Below are 24,108 nucleotides of genomic sequence, written 5' to 3' on the forward strand. Positions count from 1 at the left end.
GTTATTGTTTGATATGCATTGCCTTGCAAAAATATTCAGGCCATTACTTTCCATTTTCTGAAGTACAAAATATTCAAATTAATGAGACATTTTCCAGGATTCAAATCTATCATATTGTTATTCAGGTCTTTAAACAGGAAATGAAGGATTTTTTTAAATTATTGTAAGTCTAGAGCAATATAGAGAGAATAGTGAATAGTAATACAAAACAAACTTGATATTGCAGCAATAAAATCAAACAGATTGCCACAACCCGATTAGAGATTAACAACTCTTGTTAATCAAATATCATTAACTATAGGTAGAGCAGAACATTTGAGTCAAAAATATATCATGATTCAACGATGACATGGGGATTGACTCACCAACAGGGTATCTGTGGATGCATCTTGTTAATTTATATTAAAACAAAAATTATCATGATGAATGGATCCTTGTGGTAGATTTAAAGCAAATTTAAATGTAGTGAGTAATTGGAACCTGGCCTTTCCTAGGCTATATATACTATATTTCACGACTTTGCCTATGCAGATAGTAATCGATAGTAGTAGCGAGGGTATGAATAATTGCTGTGCTGTCCAGGGGTCAGGCCTTGAGCACGCTGGTTCCTGTCAAACCCAGATCACTCTACCTCGATGAGGGGAGGGGGGGGTTCCGACCTCGGAACCGGCCCAAAACCTGCTGAAGAGTGAGTCTGTGTATAAGCCAAGGTCAGGCCTGAGGTACTGATGTCATGTTGCTTTGTTTAATAGAAATTAAGAATGTGTTGCAAAGAAATAAAAAAAGTCAATGTAATGTTTACACTTTTATGCATCAGCTCCAAGTTTTCATTTAATAAAAAAGAATCAAATGTAAGTTCATACACAGCTTGAGGTTTTTGCCCTGAATTTTAAGCTGCAAAGCTGTTTCGATCTTTTCCCGTATTTTTACAGAATTTTTCTGGCAACCAGAGCTGCCGGGGTTTTTCCGTAAAACTACGGAACATTTTAAACATTTTTTGACCAGAGCTTGGGCTAGCAGCTGATAGGCATGCTCCGATAGGTACGGCCTGATTTTCCTGATGTTCTAGAGCACATACCCGCAGGTTTGAGTGGTTCACTCGATATTCACAGGACAGCGGGTTTCAGTATAACCTTGTGGCTACTTTAATGGACAACTGGCAAGCAGACGTACCGTTAAGTGTCCCTTGTTTGTGACCTGCTTTAAAAAAATATATTGCTCCAGCAATTTCGGCCATCCAACTGACAATAGATTTCAACATTTTAAAATGTGAGACAGACATTGTTAGGCAGCAGCACTCCTGTGAACCGGTGGAGGATACACAGGTTTGGAGAATGGATGGATGGAACAAGATTATGCGTCACAATGTGAGTCAATATGGCAGGATTTAAAATTAAACTTAAAGCTCATTTGCTATTTGAAGCATTTAATTACTTATTTTCTGTTAACTTATTCTCCCCGCCATCAGGAAGTGATTGGCATCAGACGCGATAGACATTGGCCTAGCCTCTTTGTTACAGCTCCTGCGGGGCATGATGTACCGATCATCCTTTAGAATCCGGTATGGGTAAGTTTAGACTGGCTATACCCAGCAAACATAGTTACTTTGTAGTACTGAGAAGGAGGGCGGTACTCCTGTCTCTGGGGATCAGAGGGGCTATGGATATGCCGGCTGGAGGGAGCCCCCCCAAAATGTTTGTAGTGAATACTTGGGAGATTCAGGGGACTTGGAAGGACCGGACAGGACTGCACATTTAGCAGCCTGTGGTATGTAAACTTAGCAGTGATCATTTCATCTGGGCTTACCCATGTGGAGCCAACATGGAACCCGACGACAAAACCAGCTGAGGCCCAGAAGACAACCACAATCAAACCCATCTGGGCCCCATGGCTCCTTGTTGGATGGGTAGCTGTTTCTCTACAATCGCAACAGTGTGTGATTGCAACAACAGCTCTAAACATGTCATTTGCATTTGCTTATTATCATTATCATACATTTGCTGTTTTAAAAAGTTATGTCTTACATGTTAATACAAATTATATAAAGTACTATAATATATTCAGTAATGTTGCTCAAAAGTTTTATGGGATTGCTTGTTGATGCAGAAGCATCGTTAACATGTTCTCCGACGTCAAAGATCCTGGAAGACTTGTTCTGCATTTATTTGACTTACCAATAACTGTCTGTCTTGTGTCTAAAAGAATCTGCTGTTCATTCTCTCCCTTGCTTACTCCAGCTTTAATCCTCCTAGTAGCAACAGTACTGTTTAGCTTGTTGACAAAATGTTTATATGCTCTCCTTGTAAGTCGCTTTGGATAAAAGCGTCTGCCAAATCAATAAATGTAATGTAATGTAAGTAGTTCATGAGAACGTGAAGAGTTAAATGTAGTCAAATACACATTTCCAGTAAATAACCTACAAAAACATGTTGTGTACATTTAACCTTTGATCATCTGGCAATGGGTGTATTGATCAAAGTTTTGAGGTGCAGGATAAATATTAAGCGTCCGTAAATAATAAATGTTATGTAAATAATAAAGTGGCTTCCGCAGCAATCGTAGTTAAGGGGGTGGGACTCTTCGGATTCTAAACCGGATTTAATTGGATGAGAGCTTTTTTTTGTCTCAAGTAATCTTTGAAAGTAAAAATATTATACAGATAGTCATAGACCACACAAAGAGGAAGAGAAAGAAGATAATTTTTTTATAAATAATAATAAACAACAAATAAAAATAAATAAATACAGTTTCAGTGCTTTCGAATTATATGAGTGAGGGTTACTGTGTTTAAGTTGTTTCCAGAATGTGATCCTAAATCTTTAGGATTAGTGTATATTTGTCTAATTCTGCACTGCATGCATTGTTTGTTGTGTGCTGGTGGATATTTTTACCGAGTTCTGTGGCAAGTTTCTCAATAGGATGTTTCTCCCATTTAGTAAAATCTTGATTTGGATTTGTCAGTGGATCCCACACTTCACTGCCATAGAGGGAAACCGATTCAATTACTAATTCTAATATGTTCAGCCAATTTCCAATTGGGATATTTGATGGCATAGAAGCCCCTGTGTGCATTATCTCTGTTCATTCACTGTTGGAACCACCAAGCCCGGAGCCCTCTCCCCGGGACAGAATGCCAAATACGCATTATATTCGTCCCCTATCACCTGTTATTATTTGCGAGGTGTGCCTAATGTAAATGTGTGTTGTGATAGTTGGCATCTGGTTCTTTACTGAAAGGTGATCATTTGAGGTAAACTGTCAGGGCCCAGGTCTGACTGTATTGTTCTAGCAGGTCCAGGTTCTGTTGTAAACCGTGTTGAGTGGGAGACAACAGAATCTGATCATCTGCATACAGCAGACATTTGATTTGTGAATCGTATAGAGTGAGACCAGGGGCTTCAGATCGCTCTAGGATGGTTGCCAGTTCATTGATGTAAATATGAAAACCGCAATCCTGTCTCACTCCACGCTCCTGATAAAGGTATCTAGTATGTTATATTGAATTTTATCCCACATTTACTCTCAGTGTACATTGATTTAATAAGGTCATATGTTTTACTACCTATGCCACTTTCAATAAGTTTGAAAAACAGTCCTTGGTCAAAACATTTACATTTAGCAGAAGCTTTTATCCAAAGCGACTTACATAGCATTATCCTATACATTTTACATAGGTATCAAGCCCACGATCTTGCGTTGTTAACGCAAGGCTCTTATCACTGAGCTACAGGAAAGCTACAGACCAGCTTTACAAAAAATGCTTTTTTAAAGTTTATTAATGCATATATTTGACCATTATCTTGGTGAACATGTCTCTGCATGCTTGTCTATGCTCCATATTATTTATGACTTCCTGTTACTAAATCCCTGAATATATGTTTGCTATCTAGTACACGTGTTGACGTCCGGCGATCTTCGTAACTGCCATCAGCGAATGTTGAGTGCCGTAACGGCTCCATGTTTTGCCACAAGATAAGCAAAGCTTTGTCAACTTTGCCACCGCAAGTGAAATTGCTGATTTCATTTTCCAGCAGGACTTGGCACCTGCCCAAAGTGCTAAGGTACCAAAAGCTGGTTCAATGACCATGGTGTTACTTTGCTTGATTGGCCAGCAAATCTACCTGACCTGAACCCCGATGAGAGACACCAGACCCAACAATATAGATGACCTGAAGGCCACTATCAACCAGGGCTTCCATTACCCCTGTGCAGTGCCACAGGCTTATTGCCTCCATACCATGCCGCATTGTTGCAAATGAAGAAATGAAGGCTTGAAATATTTTTCACTATATGTAATGAATCTATGGAATATATGGGTTTCACTTTCTGAAACGACTAACAAAAACGATTGACTTTTTCGTGATATTCTAATGTTTTTTAGATGTACCTGTATATCATTGAATTACAGTTAAAGACATTGGAGAATCATTGCAGCTGCATTGTGAATGCATATAGACACTACTACATTCTTTTGAGTGTCATTGGCCGTGTTTGCTCCACGAGACCCAATCTGGTTTCATACTTTTATTGCAAATTGTCTGATTTCATCCTGGTAACATGCCTTTGCTTAAAGGTATTATTTAACGCTGTATCATGCATTCTTATTTCTTGTCAAAACCTGACCTGTCAAAAAAATAAGTTGCACAGGATATATTACGTAGTTTGTCTGTACACTCCCCCAAGGTTCGTACAGGTTATGGAAAAAAAAATTCTGATATAAAAAAAGCTGTTACGTAACTATTTTGTCAAATCAACCTGGAAAAGCTCCAAGGAAAGCAACAGAAATAGCCAGGCCATGCATTTTTTTGTGTGAAAATTAATTCATATCTTATTTAGCAATCGTTAAATCACATAAAATGTAAATAATATACAGACCTGAATGGTATTGACACTCGCACAGCACACCTCTCCATCTATGGATTGAAGATTCAAAGAAGCTTTATTGGCATGATAAAAATAACTCACATTGTCAAAGCACATATAAAAATGCACAAATACAGATTAAGAGAAAAATTTATATAATTTCAATATAAACAGCAAAACGGCAAAGTATTTATGAAAGTTCTTCGTGAGGGTGACAGGATCCTGTCACCCTCACTGTGTTGTGTCTGTTTTCCTGGTTGTTCTTTGGTCGTGGCAGGACTTGACCGATCTTGCAGCCAGTTTTGAGCTTCTTGCGTGTTCTCCCAGTATGTATGAAATCTTGTCCTTTTGTTGAAACTGGTTGAAGAATGTGTGGAAGTTTGTAAACATATGATATTGTGATATTGCGCATATCTCTCCAGTTCTTTACCATTTACACTGGCTTCCTGTTAAACATGGTTATACAGTTCAAGATTCTGCTTTTTACTTTCAAAGCTCTACATAATCTTGCCCCCACATACCTCTCTGATTTGCTTCATATCTAAACCCCAAAACGTACTCTTAGATCATCTTCATCTAATTCTCTCGCGGAACCTTCTGTTTGTTAAGTAACGATGGGGCATTCAGCTGGGGAGCTCACCATCTGTGGAATTCTATTCCTCAATCTATACAAGAAAGTGACTGTTTGACCAGTTTTAAATCATGACTTAAAACATATTTGTGTATAGGCTAGCTTTTTTATAGTCTTTATAGATAATAATTTTTATTTGTTGTATTGCAGCTCTTAGTTCTAGATTAGTTTTCCTGATCTTTTTTTAACAGTTAACAATTGTTGTTGATGTATTGCTGCTTTTTGCTTTATTACAACTCAACTGTCCTTGAGTGTTCTGAAAGGCGCCTTCAAATAAAATGTATTATTATTATTATTATAGTCCAAAGCCAAGACTTTTAACGGAAAACACGTGTCTGTAAGTTCTGTGTTTAATTTTTTTTAAAGCTCCTTTTTTATGAAGCCTACATATAAATGGTTGGAACACTACAATTCACATACATAACCGATCAATAATTGTCCCTGACCCCTAAAAGACCAGCACATCAGCTGCCAATATATCAAAGGTTGAATTTACACAACGGGTCATTTACTGAAAATCTGAACTGGACGAGATTTAACTCATCACTTTCCTGTGAGATGTTTAGGGTGAAACTGATGCACGAAGATTACTTCTTTGTGTTTATTATAAAATGGTTTTGTAACTGTATGTAGTATGAAATGCACTTTACAAATTCAACTATTAACTCTTTCTACGCCAGCCTTTTAAAAAAAAGTTGCGAGCCTACGCCAGCGGTTTTTGAAATTTTCACTAAATTTTGATGGCTAACAGTACATTTCTGTCGAAGTTGAAGCAGCCGATCTTCACATGCTCGATACCCTGCACCCGCACTACTTTCAGTACGGTCAGCACTACAAAGCCCATACTTCTTAAAGGGACAATGCCCATATTCCTGCAACACTACCCCACTCTGGATGGTGATTAAATTATAACACCACTCCCAGACCGCAACACAATTGACCTGCAACAGTACACATTTTCACAGTAACATTTTGATAACAAATTACACAATGCAAACAGGTAGAGATGCATTCAACACATCATCTCCCGAAATATATTTTTTCCACACACATTCTTTTCTTGCCCATGCACATTTCCTTAAATGAAGCATATGCAATAGTCCAAGATCTCCCAATCACAAATTGTGAAAACAAGTTATTTCTTTCAGTGTAATCGTTATGATGTTTGGAGCGCTGTCAGAGAAAGAGAGAGAGAAAGAGAGGGGGGCGATGTGTTCATATTGAGGTTGAGTATAAATTCGAAGGGCTTACAGACACACACAGTAACAGTCCGTCACGATGAATGTGCACCTGCTGTGGTCGACTGTTGTTCTTCTCTCTTCACCTCTCCTCACATTATGTGACCCGCTGTGAGTATTCATAACACTATAAACATATACTTTCATTTAGATATTTGTGTCTAAAACTGTGATTTTATCTTCTCAGATGCGTTGTGTCGGCTCCTAATTTGCTGAGGGTTGGTTCCTTAGAGACCGTGTTCTTGGAGGCTCAGGATTATAATGGAGGAGACCTGAAAGTGAGGATTGTGGTGAAGGACCACCCGCGCAAAAATGTGGAAATCGTTTCTGAATCGGTCACCCTGACAGCGGCCAAAAATTACCAGTTGCTTACAAAGATAAAGGTGACGCAAATATGAAGCGAATCAAATTATTTCTCCTTCATTGGAAATATGAACATGACTGTGTTATTGGGTCTCTGAAAAATTTATTTTTTGTTGGTGTTTAGATTCCCGATGATAAAAACTACTTCATCGACGATCCTCTGGAGAAGCAGTATGTGTATTTACAGGCTGAATTTCCTTCTAAAACCCTGGAAAAAGTGGTCATGGTGTCATTTCAGTCTGGATATATATTTGTACAGACAGACAAACCCATTTACACACCTGCTAGCACAGGTAACATCAGCATGACATCAATAACAACCAGATTTGATCATTCTGCACGACTGAAGTAAACTAAATAAACAGATAATGATGCATGAATCTCTCAATCCTGTTTGTAGTTCAGTACCGGGTTTTCTCTCTGACTCCAAACCTGCTTCCACTGAGTCAATCTGGAGTCTCGGTGGACATCATGGTACACGCTTCAATATGAGCTCACGGTTATTCTAGACACAAATACATCACATTTCATCAATATCTCATGAGACATTTCTTTAAAGAACCCACAAGGCATAACGGTTGTAACCGAGAAGGTTTATCCAACGCAAGGGATGAAGTCTGGAAAGTACAAAATTCCTGAGGTTGCCAGGTGTGTTTATATTCAAATTCTATTCAGCCCGAATTAAACACTAATTCATTTTGAACTATGAAACTAGCCCCTCACTTCAACACTGTATATAGCAGTTGATGTGAAATCAGTTTTCAACTCTATTCAGGGTCTGTTGACGTTTGTTTTAATGTTATAAAATCTGACATGTTTATTATTTAAGTCCTGGGATCTGGAAGGTGATCACACGCTACGCAAACACCCCGCAGAAGACCTTCACTGCAGACTTTGAGGTCAAAGAATATGGTGAGACGTGTGTCAACAAAACCAGCATGTTGTGCAATATTGAGATTATTGAGAATATTATTATTTAGTGTGTTTATCTGTTTGTTTTGGTTTGTAGTGCTTCCAACTTTTGAAGTCACATTAAGCCCCAGCAAGTCGTTCTTCTATGTTCGCGATTTGCGTCTAACAGTCGACATAACTGCCAAGTAAGAGAAATTCTTTTTACGTTTAAATGTATACATTTGGCGCTTTCTTTTATCCAAAGCGACTGGAAATAGTTTGGAAAACAACAAAGCTTCTGTTCTAAAAGCTACAAAATACTGCAGCGTGAGCGAGCAAAACTCTTTCAAACTGACGCTTCTGCTTTTTTGATCTGTGAACTTTTGTAGCAACAATCCAGTTTATAAAAATATGTTTAAAGAACATTTATCTAACATTCACATTTAGCTATATGTAGCAAAACGCGGCTCGACTAGTAGTGACTAAGCCACCCCGAGTTACCGGGGAAATAATCTAATAAACAGGACGCAAGTCCGTTTGCTTAAGAGAGGCAGGAGGCGTGAGTTCACAATTAAACAAAACACTTTTTATTAAAGATAACAACTACCCAAATAATAACAGACAACAAATTGTCTCGATCCGTAAACAGAGACAAAAATAGGTAAATCACTGCAGGGGTTGAGGCCCCGAAAGCAGGCTAGCTGTAGCAGTATACGGCAGAAACACCACAATTCGAAAGTCACACTCCACTACAAATAGTGATCAGAAATAACAGCACTAATAACCCTTAGTGTTAAAGTGAAGGCCGTGCAGCTACCACCACCAGCCCACTTCCGGGAAGACCCAGCTCCTGCAGAATACAAAAAATAAAAGAAATAAAGATAAACAATCCACTTAAACAAAGACAGACAATAAAAATGTATAACAAAAAAATACACCTTCAAGACGATGCGGTCACAGCACAAAACACGCAATCAGTCACAAGCACACAGAAGTCATACAATGGATCTGCTAGTACGTCAACAAACAGCTGGCACTCCGTCACGGGTAGTAAGAGACGCCACACCGATGGAAGCCCCGAAGGCACACCACACTAAAATACATTTCGGATCATTCAAACAAACAAGTTTCCTGAAATGTTACGATACAACATTAAAACTTACAATGTGGATGTGTGGATGTCACCACGAAAACAACGAACAGCCTCGATGGCCGAGTGTCACACTAAACAGATACAAATAAAGAAACAATCAACATCACCTACTACTACAATCAAAACAACCAGCTGCACAGCTGAAACGCATACCTCCACGGTCTCTTGGGATGAAGACAAGGGGCGAGCTTTCAACAATGACACATCCCAGGAGGCATGAACACCGAATCTATATACGCGACGGGCGGTACCCCATTGGCTATGTACATAATGAGGGTGACGTGGCAATGAGTCACTCACTTCACCACATATACAAATATTTTTTCTGAATGGTTTTAAAGGAGTAGTTCACTTTCATCAGCCCCACATTCAGTTGCAGTAGGTACAATAGACAGTAATGGGGCTGTGCTGTTCAGCTACCAACATTTTTCAAAATATCACCTTTTGTGTTCTGCAGAAGAAAGTCATACAGGATTTAAATGACAGGAGGGCATGTAAACGATGACAACATTTTAATTTTGAAGGTGAACTACTCCTTTAAGTGTTCCACCAACCATTTAAGAGTAAAATTTACCGATGACTTTTAATTTTAATTAAAAGTTAGTTTTTTCTGCTAGATTTTTTTACATTTTTAAGAGAAACTTTAAGAAAGCTTAGACAGACTTTCCAAGTTAGCTGTAAATATGATAAAACATTTATATTTTACATTACAATTATACATTTAGCAGAAGCTTTTAACCAAAGCAACTTTTAAACAAGGAGACATCTCAATTATTTCATGAAGTAACTGCACAGTATCGAGCAGATAAGCCAAAAATGCTAAAAGTATCACTTTATACTATGATATTATAATTTCTTTTTTTAATTTCACTGTACCAACCTTGACAACATTGTTTTACAACCCAGGCATTTAATACGCTGTAAATGATGAGGAAAAGCTTACGTTCAGTCACTAAAAATATTTTAGGTATCTGTTTGGGAAGAAGGTTGAGGGACAAGCGTTTGTGGTGTTTGGTGTGATGGATGGTGACAGTAAAACAAGTATCGCCGCCTCCCTACAAAGAGTCTCGGTGAGCATTACAGACAAGCATGAACAAACCTGATCTTACAAATTCTAATGTAATAACAAATTCAGTTAACATTGTACACATGTTAATAATGTTCTCTGTCTGATATAAAAACAGATAGCTGAAGGAGAGGGTTCAGCAGATCTGACCAGGGACATGATCCTTCAGACCTTTCCAGACATCAACCAGCTGGTTGGGAAATCAATCTTTGTTTCAGTCAGCGTTTTAACAGACACCGGTGAGATCAACAGAGACTGTTTATCTGTTGTTTATTATGTTTACGTGTTGTGGCGTGCAAAGTAATGAAACATACACAGAGCTGCAGTCACAAGCAGGAGAGGGTGCTTTATTTACAAAATGTTTTTGAAGAGTGCAACAGGTAATTTGGGAAAGTTAAATGTGCTGGATGTGGCTCTTCCGAAACATGCTCCCGGATGTGTAGTTAATTGCAGGTTTGGGTGGTGACGTGTCTGGTCTGTCAGTCATTAGCCGCTGATTTCTGCGTAAGAGAAGAAACCATCAATACCTTACCGATCATGCCTTGTGGACACGAAACTCAACATGTGCTTCTTTCCCCTCTCTTTAAATAGAGCAGTTGATGAGCTTCAGGTGCTGACGACCGGCAGATGTTTCATGTTGGTTCCTTCATGTCCCAGGCGATGCTGATTTTGCCACACTTCCCCCCAAAAGCGTAGATCTGGTACCGTTTGTTGACCTGCAGGGAGATAGAGGAAGCTGTTGGGGATGACAGCCTTGACCGGCAGTCACTCTCTCGGACTGCCCCTTTTTAGGACAATTTGGTAAGGGGTCTGACCAGGAAAGTCTGTAATAAGACAGCCATTATATCCTGCTTGCCCCAGGATATTATACCTGGTACTTGTTTAGGGGTAGTGGAGTATTCCCGACAGCTTCAACCTTTTTTCTTGAGGCTGAATTAGGTTGCAGCCAGTCCGCTTCCACTAACCCGAGTTGGCACTTTTTCGGGTTCGCAGTTAACCCTGCCTTCCATAGATCCATGAGTACTCTCCGCAATCTGTCCAGATGTTCCTCCCAGGTCCCCAACTGGATGACGTGGTTCTAAATGTAGGCAGCCGCGTATTCCTGGTGGGGCTACAGAAGGACTTCCATCATGTGTTGGAATGTAGCGGGTGCCCCATGCAACCCGAATGGCAAAACCTGGTACTGCCAGGGACCAAATGGCATGCTGAAGGCTCTCTTCTCCACTGTACAGAGGGGGCCAGAGGAACCTGCCAGTAGCCTTTGATGAGGTGCAAGGTTGAGATGTACCTGGCTTTCCCCAGACGATCCAAAAGCTCATCCAGTCGGGGCATCGGATACCCGTCAAAGCCGGAGACTTCGTTCAGCTTGCAGAGGTCGTTGCAGAAGGGGTTTCGGGACCATAATAATTGGGGTGGACCATGGGAGGTCTCTTCCTCGACAACCAGTCAGCAAGTCTCCAGGACCTGGTAGAGATGCTGCCACACCACGACGCGAGTAGGGGTTTTGATCTCGTGGTGGATGATCCTGGGCTGCCTTGGCTTCTCACATAAGAAATTGCTGAACTGACTGACCAGGGAATGGAGATTGGTCTTATGGGTTGGGAACAGCTGCCCTCCCATCCGGACCACAGGGAGGTCCTCTGTGGCATAGGCTGCCATCTGCTCAGGGGTAACCCTCAACTTCTTGAGGAGATTACTGTGCTAAAGATGCTTTTCCCTCTGAGAGCCCGGCTGACGGATGCAGTATTTGACCGGCCCCACCGTTTCCATGACGGTGTACGGTCCCTTCCATGAGGCCAGGAACTTGTATGTGGCCGTGGGTAGGAGGACCAACTCCTTGAAACTCAACCTGTGCTTCTTTCCTTGCTCTTTAAATAGAGCGGTTTATGAGCTTCAGGTGCTGACTACAGGAAGATTTTTCATGTTACTTCCTTCGTTTCCCAGGTGACGCTGATTGTGCAATTGGCAACTCACCACAGTGTATATGAGTACTGTGTACTGTTAACATAATGATGTGTGTGTGTGTTTCAGGCAGTGAAATGGTGGAAGCACAAAAGAGAGGCATTCAGATTGTGACGTCACCTTACACCATCCACTTCAAGAGAACACCTCAATTCTTCAAACCTGGAATGCCCTTTGACGTCTTAGTATGAATCTAGACTAAAAAGCATTAATCGAGAAGACATTGATTATAAATCTATGAAGTTAGATATTTTGTTTGTTAAAAAAATGTATGTGCCTTCAAAAAGGTTTATGTGACAAATCCTGACCAGACGCCCGCTAAAAATTTGCCAGTGGAAGTCAACCCCGGAGGGGTCGGAGGTCAAACAAAGGCCAATGGCATTGCAAAGGTCACTGTCAATTCTCAGGGAGGTTCTAAGACGCTGCAGATCACAGTAAGACCAGTTTGTCATTGCTGATGTAGTTTGAGATATTCCATTAAAATGGAAAAGATGTGCAACTGTTAATAGGTATTTATGTAAGGTATAATCCATGGCTAGGCGTGCATTAAAATCCTTTAATGCTCAGCTAGCAATGGATTATCCCGCTTATACAATGGTCATTTGCCAAATCCAAATTGCCGTAATTTAAGTTTACGGTGTCATTTGACCAGACCGGTGAATATTACTTTTTTGTCAGTTTATTACAAACAGTGGACAAACTGACTGTCACTACCATTTCATGCACACATTCAAGCCAATCAGAATCCAGTATTCAAACAGACTATGGAATAAATCTGTATATACACACACACACACACTCATACAGTGTTTATATATTTTCAGGCAAAGTCCACAGATCCACAAATACAAGTTGAACAGCAGGCAGTAAAGACGATGACAGCTCAAGCGTACAGTCCCAAAATCAACTCCCAAAACTACCTGCACGTCAGCATTGATGCTGCGGAGCTCGAGATCGGTGATCAAATGAAAGTCAATCTGAACACAGGAAAAAGTCCAGGAGCCAAAGATCAAGATTACACGTACATGGTGAGACAAGATAATGACAACAGGCAGTATAAGTCACATGACTTTTAACAAGATCATGGCAGACAATGACCACTGCTTCTGGGTTTGATCACAGTTTTTACAAATCAGTTTTTACTACTTTTGCAGCCCTGCGGTCAGTACAGACCCTGTCAAATTCAACTTTTGTAAACTTAAAATTATAATAAATTATAATTTCAACACCATACAGTGAGAGCAGAAAGACTTTTAATAGTTAACAAGCTAACAGTGACTTCATCATTTGACAGGTTGGCAAAACAAAGTTATGTTGGCAAAAAACACATTATGTTAGAATGAGTCATTTAATACGATAAATTTAATTATACATGACATAATAAGCTTTCTATTTGACACTGAATGAATACTCAAATGTATTGTTTAACATTTCTATATTATCTTCAGATCATCAGTAAAGGACAGATCGTGAAGGTGGACAGGTTTAAGAGAAGAGGACAGTCTCTAGTGTCTCTGTCTTTAACTGTGACCAAAGACATGGTGCCATCTTTCCGCTTCGTGGCGTATTATCATGTGGGATCAGATGAGGTGGTGTCTGACTCTGTCTGGGTTGATGTGAAGGACACGTGCACTGGAACAGTAAGTAAGCCATCACAAGGAAATATCAGCACAAAATATTGACTATCATTACCGTAACAGGCCATTTTCCACAATTCTAAAATGTTACATCTTTAATTTAATATAAATATTTACTTCTACATATACCAGTGTTTCCCATGCCAGGCATTTACAGAGCTCTAGACAGCGACCAAATGGTTGCATTTTGCAACTATTTTACCTGCCAGGTTGACAATTCTCAATTTGACTGCCAAACTGGTAAATATAAATATTTGGTGTATTATAAATTGAATGCACTGAAATGTTATATTATGCTAGCGGAGCATTCAGTCACTTGTTTTCAGCTCCCCTCCTTCAAACCATTAACTTATCTATCAGTGCCCCTGCCCTCAAAGATGTAGCGTAATGCTCAGGTGTAAGATGCGCATATATCATTTAATGCTATGATGAAGCAGAAGGACCGAAAGAGAAAACCAGTGAAGTGCTCAATCCTCGAACTGAAATATGTTTTGATAGGTAGCAATCCCCCCATCCCCGTCGACAAAACTGATGGAGGGCTGATGCGGGCCAAAAAATCCAGGTTGATTCTTCATCCCAGTCCAGCCCTGTTTTGTATGCATGTGAAGCTAATGCAGGAATCACTCCAGCTAACAAAGGCCAGCGAAGCCACTGAGAGGCATTCCCTGGGTCGCTGCAGCGGACGACAAAACGTTGTGGCATGAAGGACACAATGTCTAGTCCCCTCCATTACGGAACAGAGGTTAAAGTTGTAACCAAGACCTACCCTTTCTTTCGGTTTCCCGACGTTGTATCCAGACAGAATGGGGTCCCTATACAAAACGCCAAGGCGCGGAGCTGCATCACGACTTCCAGAGATGAACACTGACTGGCCTGGGTGAGTCACAAGTGAGCACAACCACGAATCGTAACCCTCCAGTGATGTGGAAAGGCATCAATGCAACGGAGACCAAATCATGCCAGCAATACGTAGAATCCCTACATGGTCTCACCAGTGGGGAGATCTCATGGGAGTAGTACTGCAACCCCAACCAGGGGTGCACAGAAGAGGGGAGTCAACGGATGAGAAGGCACATGTTCACCAAGATCCCTGTGCGTAGGCAACAGATCCCGCGAGTGAGCTAAGATAGGTCAGTCGTCAAGATAGTTACGGATACACACGCCTTTCTCCCAGGGAGGAGCGAGAGCAGCCGGTCTGCCTGGGGAGAATCTTAGCTATAGCTTATCAGAGTTCCCCCCGCTAGTGGCCACTGCAAAAAAAGCATCTTTACATCGCTGTCTATACAAATAAAATTCTAAAGGTAAATACACCAGCATTTTTATGTTTTAATGCAAAGAACATAATTGTCACAATGATGTTCTATTTATTTTTTTATTATTGAAATTATCAAGATTTACAAACAAACATGGCTGCATAACATCCTTTTCAATGATGGTTGTTTGCTTTTATTATCTAAAGGGGCATCAGCTAGCAAACTAAAGAACTTAAAGAGAATGATTGTGGCAGTTTAGTTAAACACCAGATAATATTTTGCTAAAACATGCAACGGCAGCAAATTCAGGAGCTTTCGGATCTTGTCGGTCTAACTTTGTCAAGACAAACTCAACGGAGCAGTCCCAAAATTCAGCTCTATTTGTTTTTCCTGCTATAGCTAGGCTACAGTTCAAGAACGAAGCAGCGAAAAGAAGGTTTCCTGAAATGCGGGGTATATTTGGCTATATATTTTTCTATTAGCCTACTTTCGGGATCACAGGGAATATCTCTAAAATCGGCCACACTGAAAAAAATACTACCCATGCAAATCAGGTACATTTTAGTTCAAAATGTCCATCCAATAAACATGTGTAGCTTCTACTCAATGAAATTGAATTAAGTTGGACCAATTTAAATATTAAAATAATTAAAATAACACTTTAGATCAAACTCATAAAAAATAGAAACATGTAATAATGCAACATCGTTCTCATAGTGGTGCAATGGAAAAAGTAAAACTTTGAACCAACTTCAAAAAATTACATCAACTAGGCTATTTTATTAGTTTTTCTCAAATCATATTTATCATTTTATCACAATATTATGTGATCGTACTGTGTAAGATTTAAAAAGTGGTACTTAAACACAATACCTTACCTAGCCCTATTATCAATTTTATCTGAATGTGTTATATACTAATATAATTTAACATATAATAGCAAACTTGTGAATTGTCTTGGGAATGTGTTGTACACGGGTATGCATCGGACAGGATGTGCAGACAACCGCGGACACTCCTGATGACGAAAATTGCATCATGCAGGGGAATCACAATGCCGTACCCAACATCGTCATGGCTGTCATTGTCTATCGACCCAACCATACTTTAAAACATGTCAGGCCTTTTGTATTAGGAGTTCTTGACTTCTTTTTGGCCACAGTAATTGTAGCTAAAGTCTGATGTTGTGACAGAACCGAACAACGTGAGGGATTGATGAGGTTCATAGCTCTTGCATGGACCATAAAATTGTTGCTGACATGACAACATATTATCATATTCCATTCATTTGTGTTTTTTTTCTCATGCAACAGCTCAGTATTGAGGTAAAGAACAAGTTCGACACTTATAGTCCGGGTAAGGAGTTTGGCTTGAAAATAACTGGAGATCCCGGAGCAAAGGTTGGGCTGGTGGTGGTTGACAAGGCTGTGCATGTCCTCAACAAGAACAGACTCACACAGTCGAAGGTGACACATTTTTATCATGCAACATATTACAAACATCAATGACTATCACAACTGGTCTGTTTTCTGTGAGTAGATCTGGGACGTGATTGAGAAACATGACACAGGTTGTACAGCGGGCAGTGGAAGAGACAGTATGGGGGTTTTCTATGATGCTGGTCTGATGTTTGAGTCCAGCACTGCTGGAGGAACCACCACCAGAACAAGTACTTTGTTTCAGTTCTTTAAAAACCAATAATAATATTACATATGAAACAAACTATAAGTCTATTTTGGTGATCACTGGAGGTTCCTGGAACTTTTCTTAGCCCGCCATAATTGTGTGTTGGTGTGGCTTGTTTGTTTTCCCTGTTGTTTATTGTGTATTGATAGAAAATATCAGTTATTTTTATTTGATTCTCCTCTAGAGCCCGAGTGTCCAGCCCCGCCACAGAGAAGACGGAGAGCTGATACTATTATGCAGGTCACTGCTAGACTGGGTGAGAAGCTGGATTTGAATGGGATTTAAATCTGAACTAATCTTCTGGCCATTTACAATGTCACTGTTCACTTGTGCAACAGAGTTTTATGTTTCCTAAATGTATCTTTTTGCCATCAATGTGTTAATTCTTCCACTCTGCTCATTGCTCTCATGTTGTGTCGTCAGCTGATAAATACTCTGGTGATCTGAAGAAGTGCTGTGTCGATGGAATGAGAGAAAATAAACTCGGGTACACCTGTAAACGAAGAGCCACGTACATTGAAGACGGACAGGAATGTGTCGCGGCCTTCTTAGATTGCTGTAACGTGATGTCAGCCAACAGAGATCAGGCTGATCGAGAGGCAGAGATGGTTCTGGCTCGCAGTGAGTGTTGTTTGCTTCTCACCAACCATCTTGAACTTCTGATTGATGACTGATTTCAGGTTAGGGTGGCCATACGTCTGGCTTTTGGCCGGACAGTCCAGATTTTAAGCCCCCTGTGCGGCGTCCGGCGCAGCCTCAAGCCGGACACTCATTTGTCCTCCTTTTCGGAGTTGTGCTGAATCGGCCTTAAAAAATGCGCTCTAAAACCTTTATTGGGACGCAGCAGCATAGCGTCTGATGCCGTAAGATCTCCGGTCAAACAAATGATTGGCTGAAAGAGGTGTCAAATAAATATCTTATATAAAATTGGCTAAAAACGTAAACAAGCCTCCACGAATTGAGGTGGAGTCCACGTACTGGCTACGTCACATCATAACGTCAACATATCGAAACGTCAGACATCATTTAGTCCGGAAAGGACAAAAGACCACGAATTCATATCAAAAAGCAGTAGAGATGCTTTCCATGGATTTTGCACACTATGTCGCAGTGAAGTGGACGTTAGTAGTAAAGGGAAAGCCGCCATTGACCGACATGCCAGCACTGAAAAGCATAAAGGTAACCGACGAGTTGCTGGTACGTCTTTCCTTAGGTCTTAATTTCGAGAGGCAACATCACCTCAGGATGACAAAATCTGCGCTGCAGAGCTTTGTAAAGTTTATCATGCAGTCAAGCATCCACAGACATACAGGAGTGTCTTGAATTAATACAAATACTGGGAACAAACACTTTTTTGCCTCTTCTGTTACATATAGGTCTACATCAAGATACGTTGTTGATCAAATTGTCTGGCAATGAATAGAGTAGGCTTTTCTCCCTTGATACCATAGATATGATAGACAAAATTTTATTATATTTGCGAGTACACCAGATGCAGTTATTCTTGCCTCACTAAATGCCGCAAAGTGTCCTCCTTTTTGGTGTTATGGAAATGGCCACCCTATTTCAGGTGCTTATGTAAACAGATGATATATTCCCTCACACTTTTTACCCTTTTACGTAGGTGACGATGATGATGACTACCCACAGTCTGACGATATTGTGTCACGGACACAGTTCCCTGAGAGCTGGCTTTGGGAGGAGGTGACTGTTCCTCAATGCAAAGATAAAACCTGGTAAGCGAGAACCTGACCAAAAAACATTCAGCCGTGTCAAAGATATTAACTCCACATTTTCTCAAATGCCAGCGTACTATCAAAAGACAAACTCTACCTGAAGGAATCCATCACAACTTGGCAAATCTTAGCCATTAGCTTGTCAAACACAAATGGTGAGTTGAAAGTCTTGAATGTATATTGAGCTGAAGCTTTCTATAGCTATATTTCCTTCTTTGCCTCTGTCTTTCTCCCCAAAGGTATCTGTGTGGCAGATCCTCTGGAGATGGTGGTTTTCAAGATTTTTTTTATCGACCTCAAGATGCCGTATTCGGCCGTTCGCAGCGAGCAGCTGGAAATCAAAGCCATTCTTCACAATTACACCCCAGATAAGATAAAGGTAATCATGTCTGCCGGACGTCTCTCTTTTCGTCGTTCTTACATCAGCCACAATCTCCTCAATCTCTATGTCTTCGTGGAAAAATAAAGCTATAGTTTTTATGGAAAAAACAGCAGCTGTGGATGGCAGTCAAATTCCGTAAAAATTGCTTGGCAACTTTCTTGCCAAAAACTTCAAGATGTGAATCAACTTAGAGTATTTTATATTAAATAATTTCTTTATATAAAAAGAAAACATTTGCATAAAAGTGAATGCAGTACATTCACTGATTTCATATCTCCCCAATTCATCATTAAAAACCTTCAAAGTCACTTTTAAACTAAGCAACATGCAGCATAACATAAGTAACTCTTTTCCTGACCTTGACTTAAACACGGACTCCAATCCAAAGTAAGGAAAAATACAAGTAGCTGTGATTGCCAATAACTACCGTAAAAATACAGGAACATCACAGTTGAATTGAGCCACACCCACTATTAATCCCCATTAATTTTTGCATTTAGCTTGGACAAATGTAAGAATTCTGAAGATCATCACCACGTCTGCTGCAAACGGACGTCAGCATAACATCCATGACTTGATGTTTTGTTGTTTAAAGTCAATATTAATGTGGTCAGTGTTTACCTTAGTTGGGATCTTCACCCCGGGCAGCTATGGCAGTGTTTTTAAAAACAACAAAAACAATCAACATCTAAACTTTTGTTAATTCTCAATAAAAACTTTTGTAGATGTACAACATAAAGTGACAGTGGTGTATGTAAGTGAAGGTTGTAATAGTGTTTGTGGAATTGTTCAATGGTGAGTTTTTACATGGAAAAATGGTTGGTAGAAAACCTCTTTAAAAACGGTGGAATTTCATAGTAGACATGTGCCGGTGTTCTGTAATACGGTACACCATGGTAGTTAGAATGCACAGTAGTGTTATTGTGGGCACGTCAAATCACCGTGAAGAAAAGATGTTTCATCTTTTCATTTAACTGGATAAAATATTTTTTCTGGAAAAACGAAAGCAATGTACAGGTAATTCCCCTGATAGTTTTTACAACGTTCGACAAGTTTTTTCTGTAAAAGCTACGGAATCACACAGACCAATTTAACAGTGTTCTAATGCATTTAATTAGGATGAATTTTTCTTCTATAAACAACTGCTGCTTTGTTCACTCCAGAGATTTTGAAGAGATGTGCACGGTCTCATTTTCAACAGGTGCGTGTGGAGTTTATGGAGACAGAACACATTTGCAGCGCTGCCAGTAAGAAGCGTAAATACAGAACAATATTAGAAGTCGAAGGATCTTCTAGTAGATCCGTTCCATACGTGATAATTCCCATGGAGTTGGGCGAACATCAGATTGAGGTGAAGGCTGCGGTGTTTGATTCCGTCTACACTGATGGAGTGAAGAAGACCCTTAAAGTGGTGGTAAGTCTGATGGATCATACTGGCCATTTTAGCTATGTTAGCACTTTGATTATAAATAAAGGTGGATTTGGACTATCCTGCTTTTTTATTGTAAAAAGACGGAAGATTGATAACTTCATTATTTACATTTACATTTATATATTTGGCAGATGATTTTATCTAAAGTTACTAACATTGTATTCGTTGCAATCAAGCCTGCACTGGCACTTTATGAGCTTACTTAGAGCTAGCCTCCCTGCATGGACCCTGAGAATTTGTTCACTGGCAAAACATTGGCCCCCTTAGTGCTGGTCCTAAACAAGCAGCCCTCCCTTAGACCCAACTGTTGATTTATTGAAATGTTGAACACTTTTGCTCTCGCGCAAATGTTGACATTTTTTAAATAAGAAATCTTGTGTCAAAGCCGACTTGAGTCAAGTGCCCAACTAAACCAAACACTGATCTCAGTAATGGTGGATTTTCAACATTTATAGCAGATGCAAAAGTGATCAACATTCCAACATAGGGGGATGAGGTGAGGGCTGCACTAAGAGACCAACGTTTTGCCGGTGAGCAAATTCTCGAGGGTCCTGGGCTGACAGTTTGTTGGGGGCACATAAGGTGCTTGTGCTAGCTTGCTTGCAGGGTTATACCATACATTTGTATCCGAGTACGTGCAATCCCTGGGATCGAACACATACCCTTGGCATGGCTAGCGCCTTGCTCAAACCACTGAGCTACAGGAAAGCTAACTCCTTTCTCTTTCAGTCCGAAGGTGTTCTAAAAGAGTTTGTGGACAAAAATGTGGAGCTTAATCCAGCAAAGAGGGGTGAGATTTATATTTAATCAGCAAAACAAATTTGGTTACCAAAGTTGAAGTCATACGAAAAGGAAAGTTGGGTTATGTCACAGTATAATGTCCCATAGCAAAACATGAACATCAAATGTGCAATGAAATGTTCTTCATATGATCAAACCGTGCTTCAACTATTCCATCCTGTTTGTCTCTATTTCTTTATCTTATTTGGAGCAGGTGGAGAACAACTTGAAGTTATAAAAACTTCCACTCCAGCTGATCAGGTTCCAGGCACATCTCCCAGCACTCTCATCTCGATAATCGGTAATGAGGACATGAAGTAAATTGATGTCGTGTTTATTAACAGTTATTATTTCATCAGATCGTTTCTTAAGCTGTTTAAAGAGTGGGCGAAATCAATGTATCTGATAGGATCAATACAGTTCTCTATCTTCATCACACATTGTGTAAACTGAATTGAGTTCCCACGTCTGTAACTATTTTGAAATTTGGCTGATAATTAATTGTCTAAGAAATCATTGCAGTTATTATGATTATTTGACTGTTTTAGAGCTTTGATATTTAAGTCTCATACATTTTTATTTAGCTTTGAAATGACCATACCCTGCAAGCGGAGTATGATCTTAATCATTTTGATTATTTTATATTAAGAGCCCAATGCATAAAACAAAGCAACATGCAGCATAACATCAGTACCTCAGGCCTGACCTTGACTTAAACACAGACTCACTCGTCAGCATAGTGGTGACCCACAAAACATTTCATGTCAGAAAAGACGACTTAACAGTTGAAAGATTGCATGTACTAGTCCATTTTCCATATGAAAAATGTTTTGTTAAAGACATTCAGAATATAATTAACTTTTATACAGTAACATAATTAGAATGACATAATCACTTTAAATCAGTCTTTAAACTCAAAATCAATGTAATGTAATTCTCATTCTGTAATTACATTCCCATGAAAAAATGAAATAACAGTTATTTTGCTGAGCATTTTTGCACCTGTTTTGGTGTTTATTTCGATTAATAGTTATTAAAACTAGGGAAAAGACTTAACAGAACATGCAAAGGGTTAAGATCCCAACTACGGCAAACACTCATCACCATAATGATAACTCAACAAAAGTCATCAACATGTACTTTTGAGCATTTGTCTGTTTTAAGCCCTAAAACAGACAAATAATCGTCATTACCGGGAAAGCCATAAAACAGACAATTAATCGTTAAAACTGTTAAAGCCATAAAACAGACAAATAATCGTTATAACTTGTAAAGCCATAAAACAGACAAATAATTGTTATAACTGGCAAAGCCATAAAACAGACAATTAATTGTTATAACTGGCAAAGCCATAAAACAGACAAATAATCGTTATAACTTGTAAAGCCATAAAACAGACAAATAAGTGTTATAACTGGCAAAGCCATAAAACAGACAATTAATCGTTATAACTTGTAAAGCCATAAAACAGACAAATAATTGTCATAACCGGCAAAGCCATAAAACAGCAAATGAATCGTCATACCCAGCAAAGCCCCAAAACAGACAATTAATCATCATAACCGGCAAAGCCCAAAACAGACAGTTAATCGTCATAACTGGTAAAAGCCCTAAAACAGACAATTTATCGTCATAACTGGTAAAAGCCCTAAAACAGACAATTAATCGTCACAACCGGTGAAGCCCTAAAACAGACAAATAATCGTCATAACCGGCAAAGCCATAACACAGACAATTAATCGTTATAACTGGCAAAGCCCTAAAAAAGACAATTAATCTTTATAACTTGCAAAGCCCTAAAACAGACAATTAATCGCCACAACTGGCAAAGCCATAAAACAGACAATTAATCGTTATAACTTGTGAAGCCATAAAACAGACAAATAATCGTTATAACTTGTGAAGCCATAAAACAGACAAATAATCGTTATAACTTGTGAAGCCATAAAACAGAGAAATAATCGTTATAACGTGTGAAGCCATAAAACAGACAAATAATCGTTATAACTTGTAAAGCCATAAAACAGACAATTAATCGTTATAACTGGCAAAGCCATAAAACAGACAATTAATCGTTATAACTGGCAAAGCCATAAAACAGACAATTAATCGTTATAACTTGTAAAGCCATAAAACAGACAAATAATCGTTATAACTTGTAAAGCCATAAAACAGACAAATAATCGTTATAACTTGTAAAGCCATAAAACAGACAATTAATCGTTATAACTGGCAAAGCCATAAAACAGACAATTAATCGTTATAACTGGCAAAGCCATAAAACAGACAATTAATCGTTATAACTTGTAAAGCCATAAAACAGACAAATAATCGTTATAACTTGTGAAGCCATAAAACAGAGAAATAATCGTTATAACGTGTGAAGCCATAAAACAGACAAATAATCGTTATAACTTGTAAAGCCATAAAACAGACAATTAATCGTTATAACTGGCACAGCCATAAAACAGACAATTAATCGTTATAACTGGCAAAGCCATAAAACAGACAATTAATCGTTATAACTTGTAAAGCCATAAAACAGACAAATAATCGTTATAACTTGTAAAGCCATAAAACAGACAAATAATCGTTATAACTTGTAAAGCCATAAAACAGACAATTAATCGTTATAACTGGCAAAGCCATAAAACAGACAATTAATCGTTATAACTGGCAAAGCCATAAAACAGACAATTAATCGTTATAACTGGCAAAGCCATAAAACAGACAATTAATCGTTATAACTTGTAAAGCCATAAAACAGACAATTAATCGTTAAAACTGTTAAAGCCATAAAACAGACAAATAATCGTTTTATCTTGTGAAGCCATAAAACAGACAAATAATCGTTATAACTGGCAAAGCCATAAAACAGACAATTAATCTTTATAACTTGCAAAGCCCTAAAACAGACAATTAATCTTTATAACTTGCAAAGCCCTAAAACAGACAATTAATCGTTATAACTTGTAAAGCCATAAAACAGACAATTAATCGTTATAACTGGCACAGCCATAAAACAGACAATTAAT

General features: G+C 39.1%; 1 protein-coding gene across 1 annotated transcript in view; it reads left to right on the plus strand.

Annotated features, from left to right (window-relative positions):
- The first annotated feature begins 6,737 nt into the window (after nucleotides 1–6,737).
- The window catches only part of LOC306898016 (complement C3-like), a 29,348-nt gene continuing 11,977 nt past the window's right edge, over nucleotides 6,738–24,108 (plus strand). The window contains exons 1-23 of the mRNA XM_079463218.1: nucleotides 6,738–6,843; nucleotides 6,920–7,115; nucleotides 7,220–7,388; nucleotides 7,496–7,569; nucleotides 7,655–7,743; nucleotides 7,925–8,007; nucleotides 8,105–8,192; nucleotides 10,107–10,209; nucleotides 10,324–10,444; nucleotides 12,237–12,352; nucleotides 12,455–12,601; nucleotides 12,992–13,195; nucleotides 13,616–13,807; nucleotides 16,371–16,523; nucleotides 16,597–16,726; nucleotides 16,928–16,999; nucleotides 17,167–17,364; nucleotides 18,368–18,479; nucleotides 18,552–18,634; nucleotides 18,719–18,858; nucleotides 20,063–20,275; nucleotides 21,023–21,083; nucleotides 21,288–21,374. Coding sequence (XP_079319344.1) covers nucleotides 6,773–6,843; nucleotides 6,920–7,115; nucleotides 7,220–7,388; nucleotides 7,496–7,569; nucleotides 7,655–7,743; nucleotides 7,925–8,007; nucleotides 8,105–8,192; nucleotides 10,107–10,209; nucleotides 10,324–10,444; nucleotides 12,237–12,352; nucleotides 12,455–12,601; nucleotides 12,992–13,195; nucleotides 13,616–13,807; nucleotides 16,371–16,523; nucleotides 16,597–16,726; nucleotides 16,928–16,999; nucleotides 17,167–17,364; nucleotides 18,368–18,479; nucleotides 18,552–18,634; nucleotides 18,719–18,858; nucleotides 20,063–20,275; nucleotides 21,023–21,083; nucleotides 21,288–21,374 — 2,902 coding nt within the window. The 5' untranslated portion in view covers nucleotides 6,738–6,772. The remainder of the gene's footprint in view (nucleotides 6,844–6,919; nucleotides 7,116–7,219; nucleotides 7,389–7,495; nucleotides 7,570–7,654; nucleotides 7,744–7,924; nucleotides 8,008–8,104; nucleotides 8,193–10,106; nucleotides 10,210–10,323; nucleotides 10,445–12,236; nucleotides 12,353–12,454; nucleotides 12,602–12,991; nucleotides 13,196–13,615; nucleotides 13,808–16,370; nucleotides 16,524–16,596; nucleotides 16,727–16,927; nucleotides 17,000–17,166; nucleotides 17,365–18,367; nucleotides 18,480–18,551; nucleotides 18,635–18,718; nucleotides 18,859–20,062; nucleotides 20,276–21,022; nucleotides 21,084–21,287; nucleotides 21,375–24,108) is intronic.

The sequence above is a fragment of the Barbatula barbatula genome (genome assembly GCF_947034865.1).
Source record: "Barbatula barbatula genome assembly, chromosome: 8".
In the NCBI taxonomy this organism is placed as follows: domain Eukaryota; kingdom Metazoa; phylum Chordata; class Actinopteri; order Cypriniformes; family Nemacheilidae; genus Barbatula; species Barbatula barbatula.